At 40.6% G+C, this 22640-nt stretch overlaps 2 protein-coding genes across 2 annotated transcripts in view; both read left to right on the top strand.

The window, feature by feature from the left end:
* Positions 1 to 22640, top strand: part of MAP2K6 (mitogen-activated protein kinase kinase 6) — a 126071-nt gene that overhangs the window by 54526 nt on the left and 48905 nt on the right. The window lies entirely within an intron of this gene.
* LOC133776766 (small ribosomal subunit protein uS12-like) lies at positions 5267 to 14156 on the top strand. The gene is made up of 4 exons (XM_062216000.1): positions 5267 to 5353; positions 6766 to 6927; positions 10644 to 10698; positions 13670 to 14156. Exons 1-4 carry the CDS (start codon positions 5267 to 5269, stop codon positions 14092 to 14094), a joined length of 729 nt encoding a protein of 242 aa, XP_062071984.1. The 3' UTR covers positions 14095 to 14156.

The raw sequence follows: 22640 nt of genomic DNA, 5'->3' as shown, positions 1-22640 counted from the left end.
AAGTAGCATATTCGGCCGGCGCCGTGGCTTAACAGGCTAATCCTCCGCCTAGTGGCGCCAGCACACCAGGTTCTAGTCCCGGTTGGGGTGCCAGATTCTATCCCGGTTGCCCCTCTTCCAGGCCAGCTCTCTGCTGTGGCCCGGGAAGGCAATGGAGGATGACCCAAGTGCTTGGGCCCTGCACCTGCATGGGAGACCAGGAGGAAGCACCTGGGTCCTGGCTTCAGATCGGCGCGGTGCGCCTGCCATAGCGGCCATTTGTGGGGTGAACCAACGGAAGAAAGACCTTTCTCTCTGTCTCTCTCTCTCTCTCTCACTGTCTAACTCTTCCTGTCAAAACAAAACAAAACAAAACAAAGCAATATTAACTTCATTTTTGCCTTGGTGGTGGAATTGGGACAATTTTGATTTTTTGTTATGTCTTTTTCTATTTTCTAAATTTTGTAACAAAACTTTGTACTTTTTGAACTTGGGAAATCTATTGTTTTTAAAAGTATTTTTAAAAAATTCTTGGAGCATCAGTGGTAAAATGGCCATTGTTTTTCTCCAACATTGAAGAGTACAAGAAATCAGGAGTCTTAGATTTGAAATGTCTTTTAACCAAGCAGACTAGAGAATGATGATGAATGTAAACAAATGATCGTTGATCCAGGAGAGGATTTAGAGATAAGTTAATGTAAAAATATGATCAGGGCTCAAGATACTTTCAAGGCAAACCCGATCAGTTCTGTGTGTCTCCCACCTCTGGCAGCTGTTCCGGTGGTTCCTAAGAAGATGTCCATCTACTCTGGCCTGTGTAATTACAGCAAGACTTTCTTAATGCAGCTCATTTCTATGACCAAAATAGATCAGCGAGTCACTGAACATAGCCTTAATCAAAGATTTAAAAGCCAAAACATGCAAATAAATGTTCCTGCTGCCTTAGCCTAGAGTAAACGTCAGATACTTTGGGTTTCAAGGCGAGTCAAATAAATGGCTATTGCTTAAGGCAACCAGAGTGATGTTGGAGTGAAGATAGATGGCTTCTAATGAGCAAAGCTCACATAGTGTGTTCTGGTATGTTGGGGCATGTTATGGCATGCTATTTTATTTTAATTGTTTTTTTCATTTTTCTCTGTGATGCTTAAATACTGGGCACATTCAAAGAGCTGGGTGAATGACAGAGACCAGAGCAGAGCAGAATGTATGCTGAGTAGGATGCCATGTATCTGCTGAGCAGGGGCTGCCCCACTTCACTGTTGCACTCTTGTCTTGCTGCAATCATTAATTTACTCTCAAGTGTCCTATTCTGAATGATTATTTTATAGGGCCACCCTTTGGCTGAGGTAGCTATGTAAAATCTTCTGGATCCCATGATTTCATATCTGCCAGAACAGCAGATGTTTGCCTGCCTGGCCAGTATTTAAGAGCCACACCCGAGGGTACATGCTTTTGACTGCCCCATCCCCCCCTTACCCTGCATTATGAATGACTGTGGTGGACGCCTTTGTGCTAAGCCGATCCAGATAGAGAACTAGAACTGTTAAAGGAGTGCTAGAGGATTAAAGCTCTGGACCAGCTGATCTCTTTCTGTTATCACAGCTGTTGCAGATGGTGGTAAAACTCCTAGGGCCCTCAACACTGCATTTGGGAGCAATGAGATACAATCCCAAGAACACATTGAAACTGACAAGCTGCCTTGACATTTGCTCTTTGGCTCCGGAGCCATAGGTTTGTTTCTTCTGTGTGGCAGTTTGTACTTCTGCTTCCTTTATTCCTTCAGGGACTCCTGTTTGACTCCCTTTTTCCTTTAGAAAAATGAGCGTTTTAAAAGGCAGCGTGTCTAATTCGCAGAGGATTTAGTGCCCCTTAATTACCCTAGTAGTCTGAAAAGCCAGTCTCCAGGAACAAGCACAAGGAGGACTCAAGTTGAGACAAATGTTTGTATTTTGGCACCGGCCTTGCAGTCTTCTGCTGCCTGCCTTAGCAGCAGAAATGTAGTAAATGAGACTGGGAAAACGCATGCATTTGCTGAGTTAGGTTTTAGGTTCTTGGAAACCTCTTGGACTCTGTAAATATAAAACTGAAGACTGTGTTAGTTTAGAAGAAAGTGATGCTGAACATTATGTCACTACGCACTCTGGGAATACAACGGGGGGGGGGGAGGCTGTCCTCGCACATGCATGTGCACACACAACGAACAGTTTCCATATAATTGCAGACGGTTGATGTTGCCCACTTCACTGTGTGGATTGTGAGATTAGGTAGCAGATAGTCAGTGGCTTCCCCAGTATCTGCACTTTGCAGCCTCCTTTCCTTTTGCTGATTTGGAAACCCTTTTCTCTTCAGGTATCTCACCCTCCTCTTTGTGACTGTGTGTTTGGAGGAAGGCCTGACCCCAGCCCCAGGGGTGGTTGTTGTTGGGGCAGTGATATGTGTGTGTGTGTGTGTGTGTGTGTGAGATGGATCATCCAAATCAATCATGGTGGTCCCATTCCTTTGCCAGTGATGGTCTCAGGCATGAGCATTTGGTACATTTCCAACTAATATGCAAATATGACAGGCATGTAATCTTGCTAGGGAGCTTTGGGGAAAAGTTTTATCACTTAAAATGAGAATAAGACAGTAGTACGCATGAAGCAGTCTTGAAACTCTTAGTGGTATTATAGGATTAGACAAATGAGAGAAGGCAAACACACACACACACACACACACACTATGGGATGGACTAGAATTAGCAGATTGGTGTAAACCCATGATTTCTAAAATATGCATGTGGAGGTATGTATACATGTTCACGTGCAGGTACGTATGTACGTTTATTTATAAATGTGTGTGTCTACATGCATGTTCATACATTCATGTGTTTCCTAGTTCTGATTGGTGAAATGATCAAGAAGAATAACAAGGAGAACACCTGGTACCCAGATCTTGACAGCATTTCTCACTAACAGGAAACAGTCCTCCTTGCAGAAATTCTAGAACTTGGGCATGAATCATGGTGATACTGGGATACTAGGCTGTTTTCCACAAGCTAGTGCTCTAACTGACCATTCCACACTTCAACAGACCATTCAACATTTCAATTAAGACAGCAGATTGCTTAAAAATCACTTTACTTATTTGAGAGGTGATGAGAGAGAGAAAGAGAAAGAGACAGAGAGAGCATGCCCATCTGCTGGTTCAGTCCCCAAATGTGCCCAACGGCTTGGGTGAGGGGAGCTGAAGCCAGGAGCTGAGAACTCAATTTGCGTCTCCTACATGGGTAGGAGACCTCAATTACTTAAACCATTACCACTGCCTCTAAGGGTCTGCATTAGTAGATAGCGGGAATCAGGAGCCAGGGTTGGGGATTGAGCCCATGTCCTGTGATGTGGTAAGCTGGCATCTAAACTGGCACAATAATTTCTAGGCTAAATATTCATCCCAGCTAGCTGCTTTTAAATAATAAGGTTTATAATACATGGTACCTGACTTTAATGGTTTGATTTATGATTTTTCAATTATATGATGGTATGAAAGCGACATGCATTCAGCAGAAACTGTACTTCAAATTTTGAATTTTAACCCTTTCACATTAGCAATCCATGGTACAGTACTCTTTTCATATTCTGGGCAGTGGCCAGAATATTCTGGGTACATGTGTAGCTCCCAGTCAGCTCTCAGTCATGAGGGGAAATGACTGGTGCTTCACAGTATTGCTAAGCTGTGGTGTTTGGGAGGTTAAATGTATTAAATCAATTTTTGATTCATGGTATCTAGAAGATTAGATATTCTTATGTCACTGGAGCTTGCAAAAGCATTACATGCAGAGAAGACAAAATAAAGGGGGAAGTGGGAGATGGGGTTGTTGTTTAGCAATTAGAGCCTGCAATGCCAGCATCCCATGTGGGTACCAGTTCAAGTCCCAGCTACTCCACTTCTGATCCAGCTACCTGCTAATGTGGCTGGGAAAGCAGTGGAAGATGGCCCAAGTGCTTGGGCCCCAGAATCCGTGTGGGAGACCTAGAAGAAGCTCCTGGCTCCTGGCTTCGGACTGGCCCAGCTACGGCTGTTGCGGCCATTTGGGGATTGGACCAGTGGATGCCTTTCTGGCTCTTTCTTCTAACTATACCTTTCAAATAAATAAATAAATCTTTAAAAAAATAAAAGGCAAGCCCATATCTAGAGTAGATGTTAACTCCAGTAAACAGGAATTGCTATCTCCCCTCTTCCCTTCAGGGTAAAATTCATCTGATATGATCAACCTTTCACCAAGGGTCTGGCTGATATCCTTGAAGAGACAATATGATCAGCATCTCTCTCTGCTTTTGTGTTGGTTGGGCATTTAGAAGTTGCAATAGCTCAGTCATTGGTAACGGGGAGCCCTTAGTGCTGGAGCCACGCACAGCCTCTTTCCCTGCTACCTGAGACGCTGCATTTGTGGATCCCCTGTGCCAGCACTGGTGACTGAGGAGAGGAACCTGGCTGACATCCATATAAGAGTCATGTGTTCCACCAAGCACCACTGGAGTTGCTGATTCATATGGCTTGAGTTACGGGGCATATTGCACTACAGTCCAGAATACTGCTGTGTCCTCTCTTGCTTTGTACCTCTCTACCTACTAACTTGAAACGTACAGCCTGAAATAGAGGCTTATTTATGTGGGACATGTTTATCAGTGTGAACCCAAGAGGTAGGAAGCAGTAGAGTTGAGACAGGGAAGAAGGGAACACCAATATAGTGGCCATTGCCGGGGACAACTGATATTTGATCCCATTGCATCTTCTACGAGCCTCCTGAAATGTGTCTCAGAACTTTGTGCCCAAGAGACTAGAGTGGTTCATTGTTCATTGATCACAAATGGCTGTATATGCTTTAGCTCTCAGGTTGTGCATGTCAGCAGGCCTAGAACATTCCATCAACTCTTAGAGAACCGCAGATTGGAGATTCAGAGAAGATGGCTCAGCTGAAAATGAGACACTGTCAAATTGCATCTCTTTGGGAAGCTGGTCAAAACCTATGGTGAACCAGAAAGCCACATCAGTGACTGGGGGAGATGAGTTAAGAGAAATGTTCCTAAATTGTATCTCATGGACACATTGCACTATGAACAGTAAAGAAACTGAAGGCTTTGAGCATGACACACCTGGTTCCACTCTTATCTAGTTGTAATACTTTGACTTATTTACCTGCTCATTCTAAAGTTCATTTTCTCATCTGCATACTGAGGATAACACCTCATTATGCAACTGAGAGTGTTAACAGAGATGGTATCAGTAACTTCTTGCTTTGGTCCAGGTATAAATGTTGGTGATCCACTCACTAACCGTGGAAAGTTGCAAGACGCACAGGCAACTTTCTTGTCTCATAGTGGGAGGGGAACGAAAAGAGGTAAGTGATGAGGGATGATTCGTAGAAAGAAGGCAGTAGAACAAAATAAAAAAGAGCTCTTAAAAGGCAAAGGACAATGTGTTATTGTTTCAGGGAAAAGTAGCAGTATCTCAGGTGGTAGGCCCAGCATGTCCAGAGGAGTAGAGTCCAAACCAAGGTTAGGTACATCCAGGGAAATAGAAAGGACTTCCTTTTGGCTGTCTCTTGGGGATGAAAGTGGAAGATACAACAGCTAAGGGAGGCTCATGAATGCCAGTTGGAGGAGTTTGAATTATATTTGGTGGGAAATTTGGAAGGTTGTGTGGGCAAACTCCTTCAAAGGCTGAGAGTTCAACCAAAGTGGCCACGTTCCTTTTTCTTACCCATGTGCCATTCAGCCCATATAGGAAATTACTGAAATTGTTCTTCCTGCAGCTTTTGAGAATATATCACTATTTAATATAATCATTGAGATTAGAGAGGATTCCCAGGGGATGGATGTGGGCAGGAGCACGAAGTTGGCTCTAATTTCTTATTTTCGTGGCATTGCCCAGTACTGGAACATAGTTGATACTGAGTAAATATTTGAGGAAAGGATGAATGAATGAAAACACTCCGTGTTTGTCTCTTCCAGTTCCCTTTTTGATGGCACTGTTAGCTTATGTGGTCCCTTGGGTAAGACATTTTCCTTCTTTGTGCCAGCACTGGCTGTGAAGGGACCGCTGGCCTGCTTCCTAGCTACTACAAATGCAATTTCTCTTAAGTCTTGAGGATAAAGGCTCTGGGCGGATTTTGATCTTAGGTTCGTGTTGAATGTATGTTTCTCCATTTATCTTCCTGGGTCAGATCAAGCTGTGTTTCAGTCCCTGCTTTCACAATTTTTCAATTCACTGAGAAATCATGTGGTTGTGTAAATACTCAGAAGGAATCTTATTGTGACCAGTGATTATAGCTTCTTCCAGAATATCTAGGCCAGGATGCATTCTGCAAGGAAAGAGCCTGCTACAATAGCCATAAACGTTTATTTTATAAAAAAAAAACATAATTGCCAACTTATCCCAAAGATAATTAAATATGAAAGAATTTCAGTATGTTGGAAGCTCATGTACCAGATTTTTGACTTACCATGAGAATACTTAGAGAGCCAAGCCTGGGAAACGTCCTTTTACTTTGTCCGATATCTCTCTGGCCACGTCATTCTTTGTTTGCTTTTTCCTAACACAGAAGGGTTTGGAGAAATAATCTGACATTCCCAGGTTGAGTGCTTTCTTGTGTATAAAAATTCAAGAAAAAAAGTATGTATGTTTATAATCATTAGTTCAGGAGCGTATGTTCTTGGGAACTAAGAATTCTAAAAAAAAATCAGCACCATTTCCTAGAATTTTGCATCTCTACCCTCAGCTGCTTCATGTCCTTTCACTTTCATTCCCCAGCACGTGAAAAACCACAGCAGTAGCCTTTATTGCTTGCAGCAACCTTGGAGCCCCTCCTCTTTTTCACGGGACATTCCGTTCTCCCCACCAGCCCTAACCTGTTTGCAACTTGGCATGCAGGCAGAACAGGACTCTTTGCATAGTATTACCCCCTGGGACGGTGTAAGTTTCAGCTTTTCATAAAGCAAAGCTTCTGGCCCAACAGCTTTTGGATACTGGGACAATTGGGGAGAAGTAGCAACTCCTTTAACTTCAGGGAATGTAGCCTTTGGCATAGAAGGAGGAAGCTGTCTTGGCATCTGTCACCAGAGCCACTGGGTATTTTGGAAAAAGTCCATTTCTTTCTTCCTCTTGTTAGATCCTGAAACAAGGGGCCATAGTACCAGTCGGGAATATAGAGATTGGGAAGGGAGGCGAAGGCTGGGAGGGACTCAAATAACCTTCCAAAGAAAGTATACACCTCCGGCGTAGTTAAGCAAACAAAATGCATGTTGGGAAAGCAAAGTCATCTGAAAACAACCTGAGTTCAGGGATATATGGGGAAAGAATAAAAAATAATGCTTCCTTTTTATTTAAAATGGAAAACTTCATTGCTGGGTTGGAAAAGTAGTACTTTTAGCTTGAGCTTTGAATTTAGACCTGAATTGGGAGGAATACTGACTGTTAGTGCTTAAGGACAGGTTGGCATTTAAACTTTAGTTTCTGAACTTGTAAAATGAGAATGCTAGTTCATTTTTGCTTTTTGAAAAAAAAAAGTTTTATTTGCAATTGTGGCAAAACACATATAACTTGGAATTTACTGTCTTAACCGGAGTCCAATTCAATGTCATTAAGGACATTCATGTGGTTGAGCATCTGTCTTCAGCACTCTTCATTTGCTACAACTGAAATTCTGCACCCATTGAAAGTCTACAACTCATTTCTGTGCCTTTGGGCAGCCATCATTATTTTCTCTTTTTGAATTTGACTACTCTTGGTATCTTGTATAATAAGTAGAGTCATACAGAGTCTGTCCTTTTGTGACTGGTTTGTTTTACTTAGTGTGTGATTGCCAGGGTTCACACATGTGCTGGAATTCCCTTTATTTTTAAGATGGAATCACTCCATTGTATGTAAAATACCACAATGTGTTTATCCATCAATGGACACTTGAGAGTTGCTTCCACTTTTTGATTATTATGGATAATGCTGCCATGAACATGTGTGCAAAAATATCTTTTTGAAGACTGTGGATTACACATGGCTTCTATAGCAGAGTGCCCTAGATAGTGACTTAATGGAAATTCCATAGGCTGGAAGTCTGAGATCCAAGTGGTATCAGGGTTAGTTTCTTCTAAGGCCTTTTGTCTTGGCTTGTGGATAGCCATCTTTTCTGTGTATCTTCAAGTGGCCTCTTATTGTGTATATATGTGTGTCCATGTTTTTTCTGCTGATAAGGATGCCAGCAGTCTTAGATTAGGCCCTATTCTCATGACCATATTTTAATTTAACCATCTTTTTAAAGACATATCTCCAAATAAAATGATATTTTTGACATCCTGGGAGTTAGAACTCTAACATATGAATTTTATGGGAACACATTTTGGCCTGTAACATTCTGTTTTCAATTATTTTGGTTATATCTCTGGGACTGGAATTACTAGATCATATGACAATCCAACTTTAAAATTTTTAGAAAATAGTTTATTTTTATAGGATGGTTATGAGCTGTAAATGCATGTAAGGGGCTTAGTATAAGGCTGACCTCAGAAAATATTTCAATTAAATGTGTAGGCTGTAAAATTAACTAGTCTGATCCCTGGACTTTTAAGCAAAGAAACTGAGTCCAGGAAAGTTAAGTGACTTAAGTCTCCAAGATTCTAGTTACATCAGACTGAGGAAATAAACTGGGTCCTCATGATAACAGGAGTCTTTATGGAATCACATACCACTTCTATCCAATCTGTAGACTGTTCTGTTATTTGCTACTGTTTTCTGGCTTTTGTGTCATCTGACTTTGTTTTTCTTTTCTCTTTACTTTTAGATTAACTTTTTTTTTTTTTAATCTTGGAACATGTATAAAGTCACACAAAAATGTGGTATAGATAGCACAGAGAGTTCCCTAGTGTTTTTCATCCCATTTCTCCTAATGTGAACATCTGATACAACCATGATGCTTTTGTTAAAGCTATGCAATAAACACTCGTGCGTCATGATTGGCCAGAGTTCAGGCTTTATTTGCATTTCACCAGTTTTCCATCTTAGTATCCAATCCACAGTAGCACATCACATTTAGTCAACATACATTTTTTTCTCCTTTGATCCGTAGCAGTTTTGAAGTCTCCCCTTAATTTTCACAATCTTTACAGTTGTGAAGAACACTCATCAAGTATTTTGTAGAATGTTCCTTGGCTTAGCCCATTTGGGCTACCGTAGCAGAATTTGAAAGTGTCAGTGACTTACATACACAAACATTTATCTCTCACAGTCCTGGAGACTGGAAAATCAACATCAAAGTGTCAGCAAGCCTGGTGAGGATCCCAGGCCTGAGGAAGAACCACCACGCTCTGCAGATGGCTGTCTTCTTGTTGTATAATCTCATGACTGGCAGAGAGAGGATCTGCCTGGTGTCTCTTTTTATAAGCGTGCTAATCCCATTTCTGAAGATTCCAACCTATGGCCTTATTACCAAAAGATCTGACTTTCTAATACTATAAGATTAGAAATACTGTAGGATTTCAATAGATGAGTATGAATCCATGAAAGGGGGCATATTCAGTCCATAGAGTCTCTTTTGGTTCCATTTAATATTTTTCTCATGAAATATTTTTCTTATAATCAGAATGCATTGTGAGTTTAAGAGAATACTGTGGCCGGTGCCGCGGCTCACTAGGGTAATCCTCCACCTGCGGCGCCGGCACACCAGGTTCTAGTCCCAGTTGGGGTGTCGGATTCTGTCCCGGCTGCCCCTCTTCCAGGCCAGCTCTCTGCTATGGCCCGGGAGTGCAGTGGAGGATGGCGCAAGTCCTTGGGCCCTGCACCCGCATGGGAGACCAGGAGAAGCACCTGGCTCCTGGCTTCAGATCAGCGTGGTGCGTCAGCCATGGTGGCCATTGGAGAGTGAACCAAAGGCAAAGGAAGACCTTTCTCTTTGTCTCTCTCTCTCTCATTGTCCACTCTGCCTGTCAAAAAAAACAAAAACAAAAACAAAAACAAAAAAACAAAACAAACAAAAAACAAAAACAAAAAAAAAAACACTGTAAGAGAGGTGACATGTCCTTCCCGTAATATTATATTGGGGAGTATGTGATGTCAGTATGATTTATTTCTGGCAGTGTTTAGTTTAATCACTTGGTCCACTAATGCACTAAGTCCAGCTCACACTCAGGGAAAGGGAGAATTAAGCTATAAACAGTAATCTTTTAATCAGTTTCAACTCTGCCTAACAAATTCTTTTGTCTTGGATTCTAGACAGCACAACCACTGGTTGGACCACCTATTTTCATTCTTTTTTTTAAAGATTTATTTTATTTATTTGAAAGACAGAGTTACAGAGAGAGGTAGAGACAGAGAGAGAGGTTCAGCTGGTTCACTCCTCAGATGGCTGCAATGGCCGGAGCTGTGCCTATCTGAAGCCAGGAGCCAGGAGCTTCTTCCGGGTCTCCCATGTGGGTGCAGGAGCCCAAGGACTTGGGCCATCTTCTACTGCTATCCCAGGCCATAGCAGAGAGCTGGATCCGAAGAGGAGCAGCTGGGACTAGAACCGGCACCCATATGGGATGCCAGTGCTTCAGGCCAGGGCTTTAACCCACTGCACCACAATGCAGGCCCCTGGACCACATCTTTTATAGCAGCTTCCTGCTTATTTTCTATACACTTTCCTCCTTCTCTTTTTACAGATCAATTCCCTAAAACAGCCTATTCACATGACCCAAACTGAAAAAGTTTACAAAGGTTTGCAGTAGAATAGCTTTCTCTTCCAGAATCCTGGCAACTAATATTAGTTTCTAATGTATTTTTTCAGTGGTGTTTTATACATATACAAGCAAATAAGTGCATTTTTAATACAAAGGAGAATATATAGTCTTTTGTATCTTCATTATTTCACTTCATATATTTTGGAGAACTTCCTATCTTAATATGTAAGAAACTGCCACAGTTTCTTGTTCAGCTACGTAGAATTCCATTGTGTGAATTCCTATAATTCATCTGACCAATCCCCTGTTGTTGAACAGTTGATGATATAGACACTACTGTGTTGAGAAAACTTGCACACATGTCATTTTGCATGCTTGTGAATTGTATCTATAGGATATATTCCTAGTGGTAGAATTTCTAGGACAAAAGGACTGTGTAGTTAATATGACAAGCTTAGTCAAACTGCCCTTCAAATAATTTTAAATGAGGGCAAATTACTATATCAGAGCAGCCTTATTTTAGTTGGTGATGATGGTCTGAGGGCTTGGCACAAACTGAGGCAAAATCAGAGAGTATCCCTGGTCCCCAGATCAGGAGCAAGATAAGGATGTTTGTTCTTTCCACTTACATTCAATTTTATACTGCCAGGGCCTATCCAATGCCAGGGCAGTAAAGCAAGGAAATGAAATAAACAGCATCCATATTGGGAAGGAAGAGAAGGAAAACAATTTCTACTTGTAAGTGGTATGTACAGAATATTCTGAGGAATCACTAACAACTTATTGGAATGAATAAGCAAGTTCAGCTAGGTTACAGGATACAATGTCAGTATATAAAATCAATTATCCTTATGGGCTAGTAATGGTCAATCTGAAAATGAAATTTGAAAAAAAATTTCTTTATAATAACACCAAAAAGAATTAAATACTTGAGAATAAATTTAACAAAATAAAAGCAAATCTTATACTCTGAAAGCTATACTCTTTTTAAAAAATGATTCATTCATTTATTTAAAAGGCAGAGTTACAGAGAGAGAGAGAGAGAGAGAGAGAGAGAAACAGAGATCTTCTATCTGTTGGTTCACTTCCCAGATGTTTACAAAGGCCAAGGCTGGGCCAGAAGCTAGGAGCCAGAAGATTCTTCCAAGACTCCTTTGAGTGACAGGGTTCCAAATACTTGGGCCATTTTCTGCCATTTTTGCCAGGCCACTATCAGGAAGCTGGATTGGATGTGGAGCAGGTGGGGCATGAACTAGAACCCATATGGGATGCTGGTGTTGCAGGTAGTGGCTTTACCCACCACACCACAACACAAGCCCTGGGAGCTGAAGTCTTAAAAGAAATTAGAGAAGACTTTAAAAAATGGAAAGGCACACCATGTTCATGGATCAGAAAACTTAATATTGTCAGGATGATGATAGTCCCCAAATTGACCTAAAGATGAATTGCATTTCTCATCAGAATTTCTTGTGGCTAATCCTAAAATTTACAAGGTAATTCAAGGAATACAGGGTAGCCAAAACAAGTTAGAAAAAACAGCAAATATGGAGGAATCACATTTCCTGATTTCAAAACTTACTACAAAGCTACAGTGACTAAGACAGTGTGATACTGACATAAGGACAGACATCTATTAGTGGGATAGGACTGAGAGTCCAGGAATAGCTTCTCACACTTATAGTTAGTTTATTTTCAGCAAAAGAGCCAGGGGAATTCAATGGGGGAAGGGATAGTCTTTTTTAGCAAATGCTGTTGGGACAACTGGATATACGAATGCGAAGAGTGAATTTGGATGCCCTACCTCACACCACATACAAAAATTACTTCAAAATAAATAAAATATCTGAATGTAGAAGCCAAAACTACAAAATTCTTATGTGAAAGCGTAGCTGTCAATTTCATGGCCTCAGGCGAGTCAGTGGTTTCTCAGATAACACAGTCAATCCCCAAGAAACTGATAAAAGGATAAATTGGATTTCATCAAAGTTAAAAACTTTTGTGTGTCAAAAGATACATCAAAAAGCTGAAAAGGCAGCTGGAAGAATGGGAGGAAATATTTATAAATCATATACCTGATAAAGGACTTGTATCTAGAATAAAGAACCTTAACAATTTAAAAATAAATAACAAGATACCCAAATTAATAAATAAGAGAAGGGTTTAAACAGAAATATTACCCAAGAAGATATACAAGCAGCCAATAAAAACAAGGCATTAATTTCAACATCATTAACTATCAGGGAAGAGCAAGTCTAAACCCCACGAGATATAATTGACATCTACTAGTATGACTACTATAGCAAAATTTAAAAAGTAATAATAATAGCAAGTGTTAGCCAGGATGTGGAGCAATTGGAATCCTATCCAAATTTGGTGGGAATGTAAACAGGCATAACTGTTTTGAGAAACAGTTTAACAGTTTCATGAAAAATTAAACAGAGTTCTTGTTGAACCCAGAAATTTTACCCCAGGTATATATCAAAGAAAATTATATATATATATATATATATATATATATATATATATATAGGTATATATATATATACACCTATATATATGTAAAATGTTGAGCTGTACATGAACGCACATAGCAGCAAGATTCATGATAGTCAAAAAGTGAAAACATTACAAATGTCCATCAACTGATGAATGGGCATTATAAATGATAGAAAGGAGAAGGACTGATGCAGGCTACGTTCTGGAGGAACCTTGAAACATTCTTCTTTTTTTTTTTTTTATGGAATCAGTACATTATGTTTACTTTGGTAGCCAGTGATTATTATAGTTAATTCTGCTAAAAACAAAACCAGTTATACAGAAACGAGAATATAAAATGCCCCTTTGTGAGCCCCAGTTTGATAAAATTGCTTTCCCATCTAGCTTTTTGATCGTATTCTGTTTCATCTTTCCTGGTGCAAATAATCCCGGTCCGCCCGTGCGAGGCCGCAGCCCCGGCGGCCATGGGTCCGGGCCCCGGCGCTGAGCGGGGCCGCCTTGGGGACTCGCAGGCAAGTGCCGTGGGCTCCGCACCGCCCGGAAGCTGCGCAACCACCGGCGCGACCAGAAGTGGCACGACAAGCAGTACAAGAAGGCCCACCTGGGCACGGCGCTCAAGGCCAACCCCTTCGGAGGCGCCTCGCACGCCAAGGGCATCGTGCTGGAGAAAGTAGGGGTCGAGGCCAAGCAGCCCTACTCCGCCATCAGGAAGTGCGTCAGGGTCCAGCTGATCAAGAATGGCAAGATCACGGCCTTCGTCCCCAACGACGGGTGCCTGAACTTCATTGAGGAAAACGATGAAGTTCTGGTTGCTGGATTTGGTCGGAAAGGTCATGCTGTCGGTGACATTCCTGGAGTCCGCTTTAAGGTTGTCAAAGTAGCCAGTGTGTCCCTTCTGGCCTTATACAAAGGCAAGAAGGAAAGGCTAAGGTCATAAACATTGATGGCAGAAATGTATTAAGAATAAATTTTCATATTCCAAAAAAAAAAAAAAGGAAACATTCTTCTAAGTGACATGAGCCAGTCATAAAAACATACATAATGATTGATTCCATTATACAAAGTGTCTAGAATTGACAAATCTAGAGAGAATGTAAGTTGACTAGTGGTTTCCTAGGGCTAGTGGGAGTGGAGGTGATGAAGACAAATGGATGGGGAGTGACTTTTAGTGAGTGTGGTATTTGTTTTATGGGTGATGAAAATGTTCTAAAATTGACTGTGATGGGCACTGTATTATGCAATTTTAAATAGGTCATTTGTATGATAAATAGGTGAGTAGGTGAAATTACATTTCAGTAAAGCTATTAATAAGAATTGTAGTGCAAAGATAATATCATGAATCATATTTTAGACTGTGGGGTTTGTAACTCTGAGATTATGGATTGAAATTCTTTAGTAGAATAGCTTTCAAGATTTTTAGGAAAGTAAAGAAATCACGTACTTACATGTGACCGTTGAGATGCATGCACAGTTCTTGAACTGGGAACCACTTCTGAGTCATTTGTTTCCAGGTTTTATGATGAGGAACTTTGGGAAGGAGGAGGCTTTTAGAAATCAAGAAGTTTCAGGTCATGTCTGCTTTCTAGCCTTTCATAGTTTGGTTGCCTGTTCGAATTTTCTCTCATGTTTCTCATAGGACATTGACTACTTTCTCGGAAGCTTGTACACTGTACAAGTGCTGGGTAAAATTTCTTTTGAAAGTGCAGAAACTCCAATTCTACTGTTTCTTGGCTTTGTGTTTCATAGGACCCCAGGGAAAATCTTGGCAGAACACCCAGTTATACATCAATAACGAGTGCCTCTCTCAACTTCCCTCACATTAGATCGTCTCTCTTCCCTCCGAGGCTTCATCAGCCCACTGCATTCTCAGAATCACAGTGTTTTGGGGGTTACTGCCCCGTCATGTCTATGCACCTCTCTGCCCTCTTTTGACCTTTGACCCCACTAGCTTCTTTCCTTGCCTTGACAGTGAGTAACAACAAATATATAGAAACTAAGCATCCAAATATTCCTTAGATCATTATTTTTCCTCGTATACTATGCTCTCTTATTTTTCAGTTAATTTTCTATGGATTCTCTTATTTTCATTTATATGAACTTTGAAAAACATTTAAAAATATTATTTATTTGAGAGCCAGGTGTGTATATGCATACACACACACACACACACACTGAGAGAGAGAACACTGTAGATAGAGATCTCCCATCTACTGGTTCACTCCTCAAATCCCTGCAAGGGACAGGACTGGACAGAGGCCAAAGTTGGAAGCTGGAAACTCAGTATGGGCTTCTGAGTTGGTGGCAGGAACCCAATTATTTGAGGCATCACCATTGCTTCCCAGAGTCTGTATTCTCAGGAAGTTGCAGTCATGAACTAGAGGCAGACACCAAACCCACGAGCTCCAACAATGTGGGACATGGGTATCTTAACCACTAGGTCAAATACTCACCCAATTTATGTGAACTTTTTATTTTTTTAAAATTACTTATTTATTCAAAAGGTAGAGTGACAGAGAGAGGGAAAGACAGAGAGAGATAGATCTTCCATCCACTGGTTCATTCTCCAAATGCCTGCAAAAGCCAGGGTTAGGCCAGGCAGAAGCCAGGAGGCAATAACTCCAACTGGGTTTCCCATGTGGGTGGCAGAGACCCAAGTATCTGGGTCATCATCTGCTGCTTTCCAAGGTGCATTAGTAGGAAGTGGAGCAGTGAGGCCTCCAACCAGCACCCTGGTATGAGATGTTGGCTTTGCAAGTGGTAGTTTAACCCTTTGCACCACAACGCTGGCCCCTATTTAAATGTTTGATAAGGAGACTGAGATGACAGAATTGGGAGGCTCATGCTACAACTAGGTCTAGAATGTATCATACGAGGAGCATTCTTCATATGATGGAAAATGAGCTTTCCACATGGAGGAGAGCAGATTTTCTAAATTGTTTTCCCAGGCATTGTGCTAGAAGCCCAGCAACCACAAGCAGAAACATTCTGGTTACAGGGCTGGATTCAGTGAGTTATTGGGTATAAGACCTAGTTTGTTTATTTTTCTAGGCATGTAGAGAATGAAAGAAAATACTGTCCTTAGTCCTAAGAGATAGAAATTTTTTCTACACAGAAAATGCCCCAAGAGAATCACTGACATATATTTAGTTTTGTGTATTCATTTTATTTTCATGCTTTGAATTCTGGCATGACATCAAATTTAAGATTCTCAGTGACCTTGACTGTTTAGTCTGGGACTGGTGAGTCCTTGACCAGGAAGGGAGAAGCATCATTTGACATTGCCATCAGGATAGGGCGATCGATGACTCCATGAATTCACTAAGAGCCCTTTTCTTTGTTATAGTGAGGGTAACATCACCACACACAACACAAGCCTCAGTTAGACACAACATCTTGCACACAGGGGTCACATCTACAACTTTTCAGATAGTCCCTTGATTATTACCCCCTCCTGCTAATGTAATTTATGTCAGGTAGAGAAAAGGATTCTCATTTTCATCATAAACCTCCTTAGGAAAGGGGTGTTGGTTTATAAACACACTGCAGAGATATCTACAAGTAGAAAACTTTATGGACTGATATATAAACTTCTATAGGGCTCCTCTCGAATATGAGAACATTATTTAGTGAGAAAATTGGTTTATTGAACTATTGTTTTCCATTTAGCATCAGGGGAACTAAAATCCAGAAAGCTTATAATATCCTGGGCAAAAGTCATAGCAATATAGTTTTCTAGTGGAGTCTAGACCCCTGAACAGCCTAGATCATGTCACATCAGCTCCTGGTAAATAAACAGCTTTATAACTTGCATGTGTTATCTAGAGAAGCCTGGTCATATGAGCAGAAAGCCAGTACAGTGGATTTAATCCAGGACTTTTTCCTTTGGATCTCAGAATTTATATATAGCCCTGACACAGTTCAGCAACAATCCTTCCACAAGCTAGTGGAAATAGACTTGTGATGAAGAGCAATTTTAGTTGAAGGACTAAATGCAATTATATTGTATGAGAAAACTGACTGCTCTTATCCATATAAGCTTTATCTGGACAGAGTCATTGAAATAGTGGAGATAACACTCACCCCATTGCAATTGTAATGATCCATGGGAGAAGGAGGAAGAAGGGTGGGAGCAAGGGCAGGAGGGAGGTAGGGTGGGAAGAATCACTGTGCTCCTAAGTTTGTAGTGCATGAAGTTTGTATTCCATAAATAAAATTTTAAAAAATAAAAAATTAAATAATTCATTAAAATAATAATTTTAAAAAATAACAATTAAATAATTCATTAAATAATGCATATGTTTTACGTGTAGCAAGTACCCAATAAATTCAAATTGACATTATGATATTTTTCTCATTAGTAGTCACTTGTTATTAAGAAAGTACCTCTTCCCTACATATGTTCATAAAGCTTCATTTACCAAACATGTGTTTATAAAGCTTCACTGTATATATTGCTTAGTCCTTTTAACTCTGCCAAGGAAGATATTGGTATTCTCATTTTAAAGATGAGATTTATCTATATTGCTAGCTTCCCCAGTTCTCAAGTTAATGAGTGGCTTTGGCCCCTTCCCAGTAGGCTTCTTTTTCCAAATTATCACACACAATTTTCTTGAACACTTTTATAATACATATTTTTATTTTTTTAATTTTTTTAAGATTTATTTACAGAGAGAGAGAAGGAGAGGCAGAGAGGGAGAGAGAGAGGTCTCCCATCCACTAATTCACTCTCCAATTGGCCACAGTTGGAGCTGTGCCAGTCCAAAGCCAGGAGCTTCCTCCAAGTCTCCCACCCGGGTGCAGGGGCCCAAGGACTTGGGCCATCTTGTACTGTTTTCTCAGGCCATAGCAGAGAGCTGGATCGGAAGTGGAGCAGCTGGGACTTGAACTGGTGCCCATATGGGATGCCGGCACTGCAGATGGCGGCTTTATCTGCTATGCCACAGCATTGGCCCATAATATATATTTTTATTTAAATTATATTTAATGAATTTGAAAGGCAGTGATACAGAAAGAGAGAGAAAAAGAAACAGAGATCTCCAATCTGCTAATTCACAATCCAAATACTTGCAACAGCCAGAGTTGGACCAGGCCAGATCCAGGAGCCAGGAATTCAATGTGGATCTCTTGGAGACTTTTAAATCATCTATAGGTACGAGTGAGCACTTCCTTCAATATTTCGTACTGCTTCCAGTAATAAAGCTTAAAAGAATTTTCATCAATGACATTCAGCTGAAATTAATCTAATAAAAACTTCAAAAAACCTTATGAATTTAATGTATCTAGGGATTATTATAAATTGACTCCTTGTATTTTTGGTTAGTCTTTGAAATCAGTTTGGACACACTATATTGGTAATAATGTGTATTAGACATCATCAAGCATATTTAAATCCATACATCTAATATTTCTGAGATCACATAGGTAGATGGAACATTGTTTTGGTGTAATAGGGAATTTTTATACTTTTTTCTCATGCTCAGGCTTGGATATTAACTGATTTACATATTTCAAGGTGACAGCTTGGAACGCTTTCACAGTTATTCCTCAAGACTAAGAGAACTCCACTTCTTTTCACACCCTGAGTTATGGCATTGCCTGAAGCAATATTTGTTAATCATAACAATGATGGTTTATTCAGGAGTTAAGCACAAAAGTTTAAGTTCAATAGAACTATGGGATTTTCCTTTTAAGGATTATGTGAGGATCTGAAATAGTATTGAAATATAAATACACTTGCAAAAAGCAAAAATAAGGGTTTTTTTTTTTTGTAGATTAACATTCTCTTTAAAGGTAGTTTCCTTAAAATTATTCCTTAATCTTTGTTTTTTAATTGACTGTCATGAACCTCCAGCTGGAAGTGTACCGGTGAGAGATGCACTAAGGCAGGAATGTATATAGGAAAACAAAAGTCAAGTGTCACTTTGCAAAACATGACTCTCAAAACTACCCCACTTCTCTGGAGACAAAGGTAGCTTGATGCTGCAGAAACAGCCACGAGGGGGAAGGATTAAAGTTTTTTCAGGCTGCAGGATTTGAATTAGGGTAAATCATCTTGTCATATTTTTAATATTGCTTTGGCCATTGTTTCTTTACTCTTTTGTTTCTTGGTGGTAGGGAACATGAAGAATTTCAGAATGTGCCCAGGCCTGGGGAAAGGGCTATATTTCTTCCTTATAACTTTTTCTCCCAGATGGCAGGGAGTTAGAAAAAACTGGAAGAAGGTCAGCATTTCTTCCTTTACTCCAGCAAAGAGAAGCAGAATTGGCAGGTGGTATTGAGACAGCTATGTCATCACTGAGGAAGAAGAAAGAATGTCCCTGTCTTATGAAAATGCAGAGATTGTAAAGGAGCATAAAAATTAAAAACTTTGTATAATGTGAAAGGAAAAAAAAAACCAAATGTGCACATCTGGTGTGTGTGTGTGTGTGTGTGTGTGTTTATAAAAGGGGCAATGCCCTCTTTTGAATAGAATAATAATTATTTAATATAAAAGTGAGCAAATTACATGAACAGGAAGTTCACAAAAAGTAAACACAAGTTGTAGTAGACATACAGAAAATTCAGCTTTGGTAAATATTTTTAAAGTGTAATTAAATAATAGGATGACTATAGATAATGTTAGTGTACTGAGTATTTCTGTCAAAAAGAATCCTAGAAGATAGGATTTTGAATGTATTCACGCTAAAGAAATATTAAATATTTGAAGACATATCAGATATAATTACCCTGATTGTAATTAGGTCTGTAACTCTGCCTTTCAAGTAAATAAATAAATCTTAGAAAGAGTTTAATATGGCTTGCTAGGTTGTATAAAATTCAGCAGTTTAACATAAATTAAAAGTGAGATCACCTGCAAAGTAGTCTTTTTTTTTTTTAAAAAAAAAGGTTTATTTATGTATTTGAAAGTCAGAGTTACAGAGAAAGAGGAGAGGCAGAGAGAGAGAGGTCTTCCATCCACTGGTTCACTCCCCAAATGACTGTAATGGCCGGAGTTGCATCAATCAGAAGCCAGGAGCCAGGAGCTTCTTCTGGGTCTCCCACGCTGGTGCAGGGGCCCAAGCACTTGGGCCATCTTGTACTGCTTTCTCAGGCCATAGCAGAGAGCTGGGTTGGAAGAGGAGCAGCCGGGACTTGAACTGGCTCCCATATGGGATGCTGGCGCTGCAGGCAGAGGATTAACCTACTAAGCTACGGTGCCGGCCTCGAGTGGGCTCCCTCCCTCCCCTTCCTTCCTTCCTTCCTTCCTTCCTTCCTTCCTTCCTTCCTTCCTTCCTTCCTTCCTTTCTTTCTTTCTTTCTTTCTTTCTTTCTTTCTACAGGCAGAGTGGACAGTGAGAGAGAGAGACAGAGAGAAAGGTCTTCCTTTGCCGTTGGTTCACCCCCCAGTGGCCTCTCCCGTGGTGCGCTGCGGCCGGTGCGCTGCGCCGATCCGAAGCCCGGAGCCAGGTGCTTCTCCTGGTCTCCCATGTGGGTGCAGGGCCCAAGAACCTGAGCCATCTTCCACTGCACTCCCGGGCCACAGCAGAGAGCTGGCCTGGAAGAGGGGCAACTGGGACAGGATCTGGCGCCCCGACTGGGACTAGAACCCAGGGTGCTGGCGCCATAGGCGGAGGATTAGCCTAGTGAGCCGCAGCACCGGTCAAGTGGGCATTTTTTCAACACACGAGTTTTGACAAACATTTAGGCCACAGCACCCTTTTATTTTTTTAAAAAGAATTTATTTATTTGAGAGGCAGAGTTACAGACTTCTTCAATCTTTTGGTTCATTTTCCAAGTGGCTGTAACAGCTGATCCAAAGCCAGGAGCCAGGAACTTCTGCTGGGTCTCCCATGTGGGTGCAGGGGCCCAATCGTCCACTGCTTTCCCAGGCCATAGCAGAAAGCTGGATAGGAAGAGGAGCAGCTGGGTCATGAACCTGTGTGCATATGGGATGCCATGTGCCACAGGTAGAACTTAGCCTACTACACCATAGTGCCAGCCCCCTCATATATACAGTTTGAAAAGCATAATAATACTTCCCACCATACCTGCCCTCCCTCCCTCACTACTACCCGCTCCCCTCCTTCTTTTCTTATTTTTCCTTAATTTTTATAATGACATAGTTTCAGTTTTCCTTATAATCACAAGCTTAACCCTCCACTTAACAAAGAATTCAAGTAGTAATAAGTAGCAAAACCACTGTTCTTCAAGAGTATAGACAAGGGCTATAAACAATAATCAAATTTCAAAATGTTAATTTTGCACATAAACATTGCTTTTTTATACTCTGTATATTATTTACCACAAATTAGGCAAAACATAATATTTGTTTTTGGGGGATTGGCTTGTTTCACTAAGCATAATTGTCTCCAGTTTGATCAAACACTGTATTTGCAGCAAAACTGACACTCATGGGGTTTTTTTGTCTTTCTTTTTTTTTCTCTTTCTAAAAAGTTTTAGCTCCCACAAATAAAGGAGAACGTGTAGTATTTGCCATTCTGTGTCTGACTTATTTCACTCAACATGATATCAACCAGTTCCAACCGTTTTGCTGCAAGTGATAAAATTTCACTTGTTTTTATAGCTGAATAATATTATAACTATCACGTTTGTTTTATATGTTCATCTGATGTTGGACGCCTTGGTGGAGTCCATATTTTGCCTAATGTGAAGAGGGCTGCTATAAACATGAGGGATCAGGTAGCTCTTTGATAACAGGAGTTCACATCTTTTCAGTGTAGAGCCAGTAGTGAGATTGCTGGATCATATGGCAGTTCTGTTTCTAGTGTTTTAAAACATCTCCAGACTATTTTCACAGTGGCTGTACTAGTTTACATTCATACCCATGGTGTATGAGTGAGTTCCCCTTTAACCACATCTTCACCAGGATTTGTTGCTGTCTTTTAGACAATAGCCATTCTGACAGCTTTTTTTTTTTCTTTCTCACAATCGCTATGAATATTCTGAGTCTTTTGTGATCAGTGTACATTTGGAAAAAAATCAAACACATCCCTACAATTCTTTGCAACCTGTTGACGTATTTTTATTTTAAAATGGTATTTTTAACAACCTTATGAGTACAGATCTTTTTGATAAAGACTCATATGAAGCAGTACCAAAAAATGAGGAGGGAGATGACTGCAGATGGGGGGATTTGCTGCTGAAGCCCTGCCCACCGCAGCTCTAGCCTTGGCCTAGACCAGTTAGAGGGTGTTGACTGTGATTTGCTTTTAGGTTCTTTCAAGAGCTCATAGCTAGCACTGAATTGTCATTCATTAATTTTTATTTATTTGAAAGGCAGATAGAGAGAGAGACAGGAAGAGAGATCTCCCATATGCTGGTTCATTGCATAAATGACTATAACGAAGGCCTGGCCACTCTGAAGTCAGGGCCTTGAATGCAACCTAGTTCCTCCAAGTGGGTGGCAAGGAGCGGAGCACTTGAGCCATCACTTACATCACTTACTCTCCCCCAGGATGGCATGAGCAGGGAGCTGGAATAGGTA

This window comes from Lepus europaeus, chromosome 18 (assembly GCF_033115175.1).
Source record: "Lepus europaeus isolate LE1 chromosome 18, mLepTim1.pri, whole genome shotgun sequence".
NCBI classification, from domain to species: domain Eukaryota; kingdom Metazoa; phylum Chordata; class Mammalia; order Lagomorpha; family Leporidae; genus Lepus; species Lepus europaeus.
Note: the sequence above shows the minus strand (reverse complement) of the source record. Positions and strands in the feature narration are given on the sequence as shown.

Coding starts and splice junctions, on each gene's coding strand:
- LOC133776766 (XM_062216000.1), top strand. CDS start 5,267: ATGTTGGTGATCCACTCACTAACCGTGGAAAGTTGCAAGACGCACAGG. Junction 5,354..6,765: donor TGGGAGGGGAACGAAAAGAG/GTAAGTGATGAG, acceptor TTCATTCCCCAG/CACGTGAAAAACCACAGCAG. Junction 10,699..13,669: donor AACTGAAAAAGTTTACAAAG/GTTTGCAGTAGA, acceptor GGGGACTCGCAG/GCAAGTGCCGTGGGCTCCGC.